The 12220-nt window shown below is 48.9% G+C and overlaps 3 protein-coding genes across 3 annotated transcripts in view; all 3 read left to right on the top strand.

Moving 5' to 3' along the window:
- Positions 1 to 1951: 1951 nt before the first annotated feature.
- Positions 1952 to 5013, top strand: Pmar_PMAR012457 (conserved hypothetical protein; the record flags this gene model as incomplete). Its single annotated transcript, XM_002787634.1, has 14 exons — positions 1952 to 1980; positions 2067 to 2123; positions 2259 to 2315; positions 2358 to 2429; positions 2528 to 2672; positions 2850 to 2929; positions 2989 to 3106; positions 3385 to 3519; positions 3977 to 4159; positions 4207 to 4359; positions 4403 to 4489; positions 4531 to 4712; positions 4759 to 4879; positions 4942 to 5013. The coding sequence occupies 14 exons, from the start codon at positions 1952 to 1954 to the stop codon at positions 5011 to 5013; spliced, it is 1491 nt and encodes a 496-aa protein (XP_002787680.1).
- Positions 5014 to 5160: 147 nt separating this feature from the next.
- On the top strand, positions 5161 to 10151 carry Pmar_PMAR012456 (hypothetical protein; the record flags this gene model as incomplete). Its single annotated transcript, XM_002787633.1, has 26 exons — positions 5161 to 5475; positions 5518 to 5609; positions 5653 to 5729; positions 5971 to 6092; positions 6137 to 6287; positions 6340 to 6445; positions 6494 to 6577; positions 6626 to 6759; positions 6801 to 6919; positions 6968 to 7020; positions 7073 to 7195; positions 7246 to 7396; positions 7510 to 7579; positions 7646 to 7709; positions 7826 to 7942; positions 7997 to 8145; positions 8260 to 8343; positions 8397 to 8482; positions 8710 to 8761; positions 8886 to 8983; positions 9026 to 9116; positions 9461 to 9529; positions 9580 to 9741; positions 9791 to 9869; positions 9922 to 9997; positions 10041 to 10151. 26 exons carry the CDS (start codon positions 5161 to 5163, stop codon positions 10149 to 10151), a joined length of 2835 nt encoding a protein of 944 aa, XP_002787679.1.
- A 293-nt stretch (positions 10152 to 10444) lies between these two features.
- The window catches only part of Pmar_PMAR012455 (hypothetical protein), a gene marked incomplete at both ends in the record, with an annotated part of 3285 nt that continues 1509 nt past the window's right edge, over positions 10445 to 12220 (top strand). The window contains 4 exons of the mRNA XM_002787632.1: positions 10445 to 10473; positions 10519 to 10610; positions 10664 to 10779; positions 10825 to 11103. Of these exons, the coding sequence (XP_002787678.1) occupies positions 10445 to 10473; positions 10519 to 10610; positions 10664 to 10779; positions 10825 to 11103 (516 nt within the window). The remainder of the gene's footprint in view (positions 10474 to 10518; positions 10611 to 10663; positions 10780 to 10824; positions 11104 to 12220) is intronic.

Here is a 12220-nt window from a genome sequence, read left to right as displayed (position 1 = left end):
GACGGTGTCTTCAATAGGCCTCTTTTGAAGAGCGCTCCCAGAATTGCATTACACATGTAGGACTGGATTCTGGAAGCGCTCTCAACACTCAGGAGAGGTGTACTGAACATGCCGAGGTATTAACTGATAGCTTCGCCTTACTCCAACAGGTTGCAATACAGGATGCAACCGTATGTAGATGCTCCACGCGTCTTTGGCTGTCCTTTCAAGGACTTGGGGCATGATTTGGATCTCATCATTTCAAGTGAGTTGGCCGCTTCTGTACTGCAGAGGGAAGCGATCGGATACTCCTCTCGAGAGGCATGGTTGAGACTGAGTTCGTCGATCTATTTATAACTGCTGCGCTCACGGGATCAGTGAAAGATTTTGCGAGGGAATGTTGCACACGGGTGTCTGTCCTAACTTGTAGATTATTGTGTTACTTGTCTCCTTTGCTAGCCTAAGGTGGGCTTCATGTTTAATGTATTGATCATAGAGTTAAGAAGTACTTGTCAACAACTTTTCTTGAGACTTGTTATCTCAACAGATTTCTTCCAAGGATAGAAGACGAAAAGATCTTCGACTAAGTGGTGTTTTTCATCACCTTGTGCATTGTAGATTGAGCGACGAAATGTGAGGGTTGTTGGGCAATGGCGTGTGTGGTGATGATGCTTGTTGGAAGTTACTACCAGGAGGGGCCTTCTCCTGGAGTTACTGTCAGAGGATGGGAGAATGGAGTGGTAGTCTGATGGATTGGGTCGTAACTGTTAGGCTCATATGCAGTTGGCGCAGGTTCAATTCCTCCGTGGGGTTCATTTTAACATGTACTTCGTATCGAACAGAATTTGTTGTTGATGATATCTGCTTGTCTACCCCGAAGCCGATGACTCTGCAGGATGGGAAGCACTATGCGGTGGATAAATGTACTATGTTGCAACCATTTTCCGTTATTCGTTATTCTCTGAGCTAACTTTCGCGTAGTAAAATCTGCTCTTGATTACGTAGTGGTGCTATTTGGTGGAGAACATGAGAGGTTCGGAGTCGGAGCTGATAGGTTTGACCGAAGCCTAGGGAGTGAAGAGAAGTTTTTTTTAAAAAAGTAATGTTTTTTTGAGGTACCTCTAGTGGAGTTCGTTCTTGCGTGCCTCTAATATGAATCATAGCAGTTCCTGGTCTTTCCCTGGAATGCCATTGGAGTGAAAGTAAATCCTCAATGGGGTGTTGATGATTTTGTCTAGTGAATGAGGAAGGGATGCGACCAGTCACACCGAAGAGTCGCAGAAACACGCCCGACTATGGCAAATGACGGAGCTCATGAGGATGCTTTACTTTAGGACCATGTGTCTTCTGGTTAAATTCAATCACCTCAAGAAGCTTAGCGGAGCGAAGCGGCTCATCCATTTAGGAGATCAACTCTTTGGAATGACGTCCTCGCACACTCGTTAGCTTCCCAATGTTACTCTCTTGATTCATTACCCTACTTGTTGCGTATAGTGCTTCTTATAGTCGCCTTGAAGTTGGTATTATTACTCTGATACTTTATGACAGCAGTCAAGGCAGGGGAGTGGATTAGTTTTGGCATTGAGGAACTGAGGAAATTCCAGAGCCTACCGCAGTGTAGCGAAAAACCAAATAATTTTCCAGCCCTTATCGACAAGGACAATTTCGAGTCGCCTCTACTAGGAAGTAATATGGGAGGTTGCTAATCCGCACTGAGAGATGGAAGGCTTTCGTTCGATGCGATGGTTGTTGGTGTGGCTAAATAGCATTGATGACGGAATTGTGGTAATCAAATCACTAAGCCGAATGAACCAGTAGAAATTGTGGAAGTGATCGTAGTTGTGGACTGTCTGACGCCAATCCTTCGAATGAGTTTACTAGAGTACTATGTTGAGTCCCTTTAGCTTACCGAGGAGGAGGAGATCAGCGTAGAGGTGGTGGACAGGGCAACAGCAGTGGACGTGCAAGAGGCATGAGCAACAACGCGGCTGGGTGGACGGGGTAATACAAAAGTATTACTGTCACGGTGTGGGCTCTATGATGCTGGGTTTTTCACATGGCACGTTAGCAGCCTGTGTGGTCTTCAGGGATTATCATGATCGTTCTGGTGCTGCTCGTGAGGTTGGCAAACCGGGTCAGTGGAGGTAGTAGGGCTGGGCTTAGTAAGGGGACTTATTTCTAGTCTCAATGTGGCTCGTTGATCGACTCTATCATTGGAAATCGGTCTGCTGTATGAGATCGTCTGAATGTTGTGTCGAACGTGGGCTTTGGTGTATCAGGGATGGGGAGGACGACAGAGCTGGTGATCGACATCACCATCAACGTGGAGCACGAAGGTAGTATCTTGATAATCTTCATACTGCGCATCGGGTGTTTAGAGATGATGATCGTGGGGGACGGTACTCGAGTGGGTATCCAACTGGCAAGGGCCGGAAGGGTGGGGGGAGCCGGTAGTACTTTGATCAACTGTGACACGCCCTAGGGTCTTTCGCGAATAATCCATACCACTCCTTTGCGAACTTCCGTTGGAGCTCGTGATGTGTCTCAGAGATGCGACCCCACCAAGCAGTCCGCAAACTATTGGTAAGGCTGCTGGAAGTGGTCGGAAGGCCCCTCTCTCTACTGTGGGAGGTGGAGGTTTGGACCAGTTCACTTTGGGCGATATTAGAAAGGCTGAGAAGACGCTTGAAAAGGTAGGGGTTGTAGTTGACCGGAGACGTGGGGTATTGTTGGAGTTTCACCCGTTTTACGTGAAGTGGCGTAAAACTTGGTGAAAAACGCGATATTCGCGGTATGTTTTAGTCGCGAAATATGTTTTTCACTAGTGTTTTCCATATCACGGGTGAAACTCCATTGTGTTGTTTATTCAGTCCCACATGAGTTTAGGGCAGTACGCTCGTAAGGTTGCCCAAGGAGAAATTGCCAAAACGACAGATGATGACGAAGGGAAGTAAGTGGACCTGATCCGTATCTTACAGTGTTGAACCTAAGATTTTTATTTGTTGTTAGTAAATTCCTCGATGATGATGATGGTTTCTTCGCGAGTGAAATCCCAGACGGTGAAGGAGATGGTGGAAGAATGGCAAAGTGGCTGAAGCCGAGCGAAGGCACTTCCGGTCCGCCCATTGTAATATGAGCAATATTTACTGCACTCCTACTGAGCTCAGTCAGAACCCCTACTGCTAGTTCACAACTGCTTATCATAGTCTGTGGTCAATTCTGTGGGGCTCTCGAAATCACATAAATCACAACTCCTAGGAAAGTACCTCCTTTGCACGCTGTGTGCATCAAAATAACTTTTGTTGCCCGTTCGAGGAAGCGCTTAGGCTAGTCTAGGGCTCGTGGTTCCGTTGTGGATTTGTGAGATCTGTGTATGTTACGGTATGATTAATTTTCCGTGATCAGCCACAACCCCATTTACCAGCGGGCGCCAAGACTTTGGAGGAATTGGAAACATCACAGAGGCAGTCACGACAACAACGAGCTGCTGCTGCTGAATCATCGAGGATGCAGGGAAGGAATCAGGCCGGGGTTGGACAGGTGAGATTCTTCGGGCGAGCGCCGCGGTAAAATTGGAACCTGTTCGGGTCCGTATCGTTGGAGGCACGCTTTTGTCATGTTCGTGCTCAGTGTGGGAAAATATGCACATGGTCAACTACATATGTCGGTGAGAATACGATCATTTTGAGGAAATTGTAGCAAGTGTTTACGATGGTTTGCTGAACACTTCTACCCGAGTTGGTATATAAACTCCTATAATAACTGTAGTGAGGAAACTCCTCAGCTCAGCTGAGGAAAGCGAACATTACACTGTTAGGGTGAACTGCTGAATTTACGAATTTGCCCGAGACGAAAATGCGTTTCTCACACTGCAATACTCTGGTTGTGATACTGAGGTCATTTCAATGCTGAGATCGAAGTATGTTGAAGTTCCAATGATATCATTATAGAATCAACCACGTCGACGGTTGTTAGAGGTTGAGTTGTGTATCTTTAGGGGAGTAACCAGGCCGGTCTAGACATACTATCTATGCTGCATTCTAAAGGGGGTGGCAGTAGCAGCAGTCAACACCAGCAGCCTAGGACAACAGGAGCCGTCCTTCCTCCTCCTCCTCCCCCTCCTCCAGTTGGAGTGAGGGCACCTCCACCACCTCAGTATCGTCCACAGGCCCCGCAAGTTGTAGGACAAACGAGGCTTGGTGTGGGCGTGGCAGTTGTTGGCGTCAGGCATCGCAACAGGGGAGCGCACAGGGAAGATTCTCAACACAGCAAGTGGCCGACCTCTTACAACAGGGAAGGCAGCAGCAGCAAGAGACTGAGAAGGCCCGTCAGCAACAACACATTGAGAATCTGTTGTTGCTGCAGCAACAGCTGATTCGGGTGAGATCTCTGTGATGTGACTATAGGGCATCACGGAAGTCAGGCACAAGCTCGTCAGGAGCAGACCGGGCAGAAGATCACTCCAACACCGCAGATGAGGGCGCTGTTGGAGCAGTTGCAGAGACGACAGGTATGAGGAACGAGAGGTGGCTGTGGTCACGGTTGTGTCAGGCGCAGAGACAACAGCAGCAACAGCAGCAACAACAGCAACAACAACAGCAACAACAACAGCTACAACAGCAGCAAGAGTTGCAACGACAACAGCTGTTGGCATCGGCGATGGCACAGCAGAGGGCTGTTCAGCAACAGCAGCATCAGACGGGCGCCTTCCCTCAGCAGCAACAACAACAGCAGTAGGGTGGTGACGGGTCTATTGGTGTGGCACTGTGATGTTATCAGGATTGATCCAACATTGTTGGCTCGTCTACAGCAGCAGCGAGCTAGGCTGCAGCAACAACAACAACAACAGCAGGCTCAGCTCAGGATGCAGCAGCAACAACAACCACAGTGGAATGCTCAAGTGAGTGCCTCTTGGGTTAGCCCTCGCCCTGATGATGGATTATGATGATTTGTGCACTTCAGCAGCCTCCTCAGTCGAGTTACAGTACTCCGACTCCATCTGAGCAAGGCGCCGAGCAGTGCAACCAGCAGTGACGGGCAGTGTACATATGTGATGGACGTGAGGGAGGTGCCTTACTGATGGAGACGCGCGTTTACCTATTCTAATGTGGAAGTGGTTTGTGTTGTCAATGGCTTGTTGGTGATGGGGAGTCTCGACTGGTTGTCGAGTGCAGTTGGAAGATGCAGTCTGATGAAGGCGGTAGAGAGAAGCTGCATGTGGGATGGGATATAGAGAAAATGACGGAGTCGATAGCAACGACTCATCAGAAGATACAGAATTTGAAAACTGGCATCACTGCGGTGGTCGGTGGGCTGAGACAGATAAGACTAGCGGTGTCCCTAGCGCTGCCACCCTCTGGTGAGAAGCTCCATCTGTTCGAGTCGAAAGTTTATGCAGGGGATCGGTCAAGTAGCGAGTTCAGAAGGATTGATGCGGAAGTGGCCCGGCGACGGTTGGAGCAGTTGAGGAAGGAAATCGCCGACTACAAAGCACAAGTGGGGACGGACTCCTGTGTGAGGGAGCTACTCGTAGGGTAGGTCTATGAGCTGACTGAGACTGAGGAGAATAAGAAACATCTTCGAGGAGGGCTGAGGAGGAGAACTGTGGTTGATGATAAGACGAAGCCATTGTGAGTTGGTTGGCGTGTGGTATTGTTGTTTATTTGTGGATAGATTCGAGAGGTTGGGAGGTGTTACGGACATTGAATCTGCTGTTGATTTAGTGTATGATAGAGCGCTGACTGATACGCGTAAGGCGGAGGGCTTCATTTTGGGAGGGACCTCTGTGTTCCCGACTGATATACGATGCATCATCATGATTATGATGTTGGTGGTGGTCGTCGTTGTTGTTGTGATTGGTATTGGTGGAAGTGCATCAAAGAGGATGCGTTGCATAAAGGAAAGCGGCGTAAATTTTCTTTGATTTTGAGCGCGCATGTCCCCCTGTTGGATCCAAGCGCTGTTTGCTATTGCTATTGGGAGGCCGTCCAGGTACTCGGGCTCACTTCGAGAAGGCTCAGAAGAAAATGGGGCAAATCAGAGAGCGCATGCAGACCTTCGTATTGAGCTATACAGGGGGTCCGGCTAACTATGGAGAGGAGGATCTTAAACCGGTGCGGAAGACTACGACTGGGGATTGATGGTTGAGACGATTTAGGTACACTACCATATGAACATCCTGGACTTCCACTTTGATGCGATGCTTGAGCACTTCAATGCGGCCTTATTGGAGATGGGTGCTCACCCGGAGGCTATTGCAGAGTTCATTCAGCTCTTAGGGAGGATAAGAAAGTATATAACGACAGGGAGTAGGCCGGCTGGTGTAGCCATGATGATGGAGGAGTGTGGTCGTTGGTGTAGGCACGGTGAGGATGTCGATGGCTCGAAAGGCGGCCGAGCAGCGAAGGGACGAGACGTTCCTCAGCCTGGGGGAAAGTGCGGGGATAGCGAGGATCATGAATCGAACGTGAGCGCCTTTGCTGGCACTGTTATGTCGATGGTTGTATTTCTGTAGATACGATATCGTTCAGGTAGATGACCGGCTTCGGAACTTCTTTAAAGGTAGGGATATGGACGCACTGAAAGAACAGCAAACACTGTGAGTGACTGAGGCAACTTCTTGTCGTGTGAAGTGTCCTGTTGGCAGGTATATGTGTGAGCTTCTGGGAGGGCCTAGGATGTTCGACGGCAGCAGAAGTATGTCGGAGATCCATGAGGGTTTGAAGATCAACGACTACCTCTTTGACTGTTTCATCATGGACGCTGACCGTGCACTGCACAGTGAGTAAGTTGACTCAATCAGGGAGACCTAGTCGACATAGGTTTGAATGTGAGTGAGGAGTTGCATGATATCTTCATTTCGATGATGGAAGAGCAACGGAAATACGTCGTTCAAGGCCACAACAAGAAGGATACGCAGAAGCTGGTGGATGGGAAGACAGTGAGGCTCTGAGGCTTTCGTTCTCAGACCTTCTGAAAACTTGATCAGATCCTCGAGCGCATTGGAGGGGAGATGAACGTCGAGGCTGTTGTCGAGACTATGTACGGGAGGCAGCACTGCTTGGATCATTTACATTGCTCGTGTCGTTTTTAGGTATTTCGGCGCGGAACGCGATCCTCGAATAAAGTTCTTCTTTTTCATGGACAAAGACAAATTGGCAACAGTGAAACGGAAGGTCACTGAGTTCCTCTGTGGAGCCATCGGGGATCGATCAACGTGAGCTGGTCACGGCTGGTTCATCGTTGGCCTCTCTCGTGACCTATCAGGATCGATATTAATATTGTGCGAGCTGTGCATTATCCTATGAATATCGGAGATCATCAATTTGATGCTCTTGTGGAGAATCTCTCGACCTCGATGGAACTAATGGAAGTTGAGCACGATGTTAGGGAGGACGTATTAGGAGTCGTGAACCATGTAAGTATGGTATAGTGCACGAGTGACCGCGCTGCTGATTCCCATCAACTTTCTGTTGCTTCTGCCCTGTATGATGCGGGGAGTAGAGAGCATTGGTGTGACGATTCTCTCAGTTGAGGGGAGACATTACGGCTGGTGCCACCAGTAGGTTGGAGATTGCTCGTAGGAAGACTGAATCCGCTGGTAAGTGTCAGCCTCCTCATCTAGATATCTATGCAGTGACTCTACAATGTATATGCTATTAATCAGGCACCGATGGTCTCTACAAGACTTTAGGAGCCGATAGTGGAATTGCTCGGTTCGTGGACGAGCTGTAAGGCTGCCTTGATCCTCGCGGAATTCACTGCTGATATTGTCGTATTTTGGTGACGACTATATTCAACGTTCGGGGGGGGGTGCGTCACGGTTCCTTATTCATCGACTTGAAAGATACAGTATATGCCTTGTTGATGAGCGTATCAAGATGTTCTTCCAAGGCAGTAAACTTGAGGCGGTGAAGGCGGCCCAGACGGTGTACATGCAGCAGCTGCTAGGGGGAGCTGTCGAGTGAGGGTTAACTCACTACTCTTATACAAGACATCGCGATCATGGTGAATGTAGGTACACCGGTCGTGAGCTGCGAAGGATCCATCAGACCCTCCTCATTCAAGACTGGCAATTCGATGCCTTCCTGGACAACGCCCACAAGGCCCTTGCAGCTCTAGGGTTGGCTCGACTACCTCTCAAACGACCTCTTATGGAGCCCTCAGGTGTGACAGTGATACGATAGATGAATGCACTGTGCTGATGGAGACGACTCGACTGGTACCTCCTTGTGGGACCACATGGCTCATATGCTTGCCCTTTCTCAGAGGTGGTCTCAGACGTGAACAGACAATTTGATGTGAAGCAGATGATCAAAGATGCTCATAAGAAGCCTCTTTACGAGCGAATCGGAGGGGAAGTAAGTAAGTAATCATCCAAGGGCCTGTGGGTGTTATTACTATATTTCCTCCCTCAGCTGTTGCGAGGTTGTGCGAAAGTATGTATGCTGCTGCCCTGGAGGATGATCGTCTGCGATTCTTCTTTGAGAAGAACAAAGCCAAGGTGAGTCCTGGTCTTAGCTGTGGGCTTGGGAGTATGCACGAATGGCTTGATACGTGCACCACTCTATTAATGAACTCGATGTGACCTCTAGCATATGAGAACAATCTCGGTCTAGTATTAATGCAATGGATTGTTGGTTTCGTATCGGGTCATTGCGTTATTCGTCTCGGAAACTGAGGGCTTCGCAGTTATAAAACGCATGATGAGTGGCTATGTGTCGGCCTTAGGTCCAGTCGATCAAGAAGAAGATGACACAATTCATTTGTGGTGCCATCGGAGGTGATCCTGTTGTCGACCCATTCTTCGTATAAGTCCGTCTACGTCTGCTTATAGTAACCTTTTTCACATTAACTTCTTTGCAGCATGCATGTTGCTACGGGGCTGCTTGATGTGTTGTGGTCAGGCGCGTCGACTTATGATGTGGCCGATCTACGACCAGCACACTATTCGATGAACATCGCCTCTCACCACTTCGACACCATGCTCTCTATTATCAAGGAGGTCTTTATATATCACATCCCAAGATGTCAGTGCTGCTGTCAGATTTTGACGGTGGAGCTGGAGCTTAGCAAGGCGGATGTGAGGGAGGTCCTCAAGGCCATGCAACCTGTTAGAGGGGATATTATCAACGGATGTGAGTGTCTCTGTGTTCTACACCTCTTTCCACTATCATTATTGCAGCCATGATAGGTCTGGCTGTATAATTCATAGGCGAACAAGCAGGGTTTGTGGAACTTTTTCAGTCGTTCGGGAGGAAGCCTTAATTTGCCATAGCGATATTACATTCCCAGCCACATCGTCGTAGCTATACGTTTCGTTATTCTGATGTGTTCTATCTTCTTGACCTAGCCATTGTACATACTAAGTGCGCATGTCGTTAAGTTCAACTGGTGTCGGAAGTTGCGGTCATCAAGTCGTATCATTTCTCACGTTATAAAGCTTAAGGCAGATGAGTGGCATCGCATAGTGCTGGTGTAGTTACCGTTCGATCGGAGATAGCGCGAAAATCTACTGAAGACGGTCTCGACCAAATGTTCCTCAGGTTAGGTGAGCATGTGAGGTTAGTTCCTTCGCCGTGCGGATTCAGTATCTTTCAGGTGAAGCTGACGGCATAGCACGAGTTGTGAATTCTCTGTTCTCGATCCTCGGCACTGACGCACGAATTAAACGGTTTTTCAAAGCAGAGAAGCGAGAGCAGTTGAAGCAAGGAGTTACGGTCTTCTTAGTCGACAGGTTCGGTGGACCTAAGGACTACGAAGGTGCATCAGCTGCATGTCTCTCGGACCAGCTCCAGTTGAATCCCGGCAGGTCGTGATCTCGCAGTGGCTCATGAAGGGCTCGGCATCTCCGACTATCATTTTGATGCCTTCGTGTCCGACTTCCTGAGGTGAGGGTTTGTGGGATGACCCAGTATGTATCTGTACTTGTGCCGTTCGTAGAGCTCTGAGCGGCAGTGGTGTGGAAGACACTGTTGTTGATGAGCTTGTTGTGACTTTGGAGCCTTTGCGCTCAGAGGTGAGAGGGGAGCGCTTGGTGGTCATGACTAGCGTCTTTCCAGGTGCTTGGTCGTAGAGATGAAATTAACGCGGTGGTGGTGAAGAATGGTCACACGCTGTTCGAAAGGCTTGGGGGAGATGAACAATTGGAGACTTTAACTGACGTCTTGTGAGAGAATCCAACATACGCCCGGAATAACAGTTGAGACTGGACCGTCGGTTCTGACGGTCCAGTCGCAAAATTGTTGACCCCACACCGCGGTGTTACTGGCATAGACGTGCAAACGGCGTCGCGATGCGTTGTGACTTAAGAAAGTGTTTTCTGTGTGAAAGCGAGCAAGAATGACTCTCATGAGAAAGTGTATAAGTCAGGAACGAGAAACTCGTTGAGGACAGCCGTTTGCGCTTCTATTTCGAGAAGAGCCACCTCAAGCGGAGGAATATTCGTAAACGAATATATCAGTTCATGTCGGGAGCCTTTGGCGGTCTCAGTCGGTAGGTCGCAGGTTCGTCCCCCGCAGCTGCTATTTCTTCTCTTAGTTACGATAATGACAGGCTCAAACCTGCCCATTACAATATGAACATAACCGATTACCACTTCGATGCCTTTTTATCGGTTTGGTTGGCTACATGTGAGTCTGCCGCCCTTTGCGGCCATTCTACCGTTACGGGTTGCGTATCGAAGGTAAAGAGTTGGAGGTAGACCCAGAGAGCGCTGAAGACTCCCTTGAAGTACTCAACGGGGTGCGATCGGCCATCACCAGTGGCTGCGTTATGAGGATGGAGATCTCTCGCAAAAAAGTAGATTACGAGACGCCTTCTTGGTCTTACGTACGTCCTAACTAGGCGCAGTTAGAAAGTCCTGGTCACCTTTTCGAGCGTCTGGGAAAGGAGAACGGCGTTGTCGAGTTGGCCGAGAAGCTCCATACAATGGTCACTCGAGACCAACGTAAGTTTCTGTGTATCAATATGCTTAACTATTGGCTGATGCCTCTTGAAGGCATCGGCATGTTCTTTGAGGGTGCCAAGCTGGAAGATATGTGGCGAGGGGTTACCTCCTATTTACTGCAAGTCTTTGGGGGTCCACAGGCGTATCGTGGTCGGCCACTTGATGAGGTGCATGAGGTGAGACGACCGCTCGAGCAGAGCGCCTTTCCGTGGTTATGTCCCCTCTGTAGACACTGGCCATTACCGACTATCATCTCGACTGCTTCCTCCAACTTCTATACAGATCTCAACGTCTGCTCGGACAAAGCCGCGAGCTTTGCAACGACACTCTAGTATTCGCTCGACTACGTCTTGGCATGCTTTTTCAACACGTCCAGGGTATGAGATTCTCTCTCAGGAAACACTTGAAAAACTTCGTCCTCAAATCCTTCGCGCCCACTATGCGGGAAGTGGCGGCCACCACTTAGAGGGACCCGCAGGAGCGTGATGACCGACGACAGCAGCAGCATGTTTGCTAGCCGATCGGTTCGCGTCCATGCACATGACTCAATGACGTTATTTCGATATGCTATGGACTTTGCGTTTTGCACGAGTTCTGAATGGATGGGATTGTAGAATTGCCTGAATAGGTCGGCAGTGTGGGAGAGTATGCGAATGGTCAACTGCATGTATTGGTGACAATATGAAGGTTCTGAGGAAGTTCTGGGAAAATCTTATTGGTTTCTGTACACTTGTACTTAAGCTGGTGTATGAACGTCTATAGTTAGCGATGAAACTTCCAAGTTCAACTGGGGGTAATGAACGTATTCTCCGACACTGTAGATCGGGGAATACACCAAACACATTGGACGTGAGGACGGGACTATACGACGCGGAGTAACGATAAAAATCCCTTTTCCGGGGTTCGAACCGGTGTCTCTCTCTAGACCGGAGTCAGCCGCCCCCATCTGGTTGTGAACCAGTCGCAGACGTTCGAGCAGAGTAACGCGGGAGAGGGTCTGAATGGGCAATAACAACAGCAACAGATGGTGAGACCTCTATTGGGCTGCCCCGGCCCCGGATATCCAATTTGAGGCGACTTCGATGATACTAGCAAAACTCGTCCCTTCGCTCCGGGGATATCTAGCTCTCTGACGCTCGGGTGTGTAAGCGATGTGTTAAGATACACGCATTGAATGCCCTTGTCACCCTGAATCGAGAACGTAGACCTATACGTCTTTGGAAGTATCACATTGAGACTCAATCTGATAGTCATCCTCAAGCAAACATTTTCTGAGTAACTTGAGAATACGAG

Source organism: Perkinsus marinus (genome assembly GCF_000006405.1).
Source record: "Perkinsus marinus ATCC 50983 genomic scaffold scf_1104296929318, whole genome shotgun sequence".
Taxonomy (NCBI): Eukaryota; Perkinsozoa; order Perkinsida; family Perkinsidae; genus Perkinsus; species Perkinsus marinus.
Note: the sequence above shows the minus strand (reverse complement) of the source record. Positions and strands in the feature narration are given on the sequence as shown.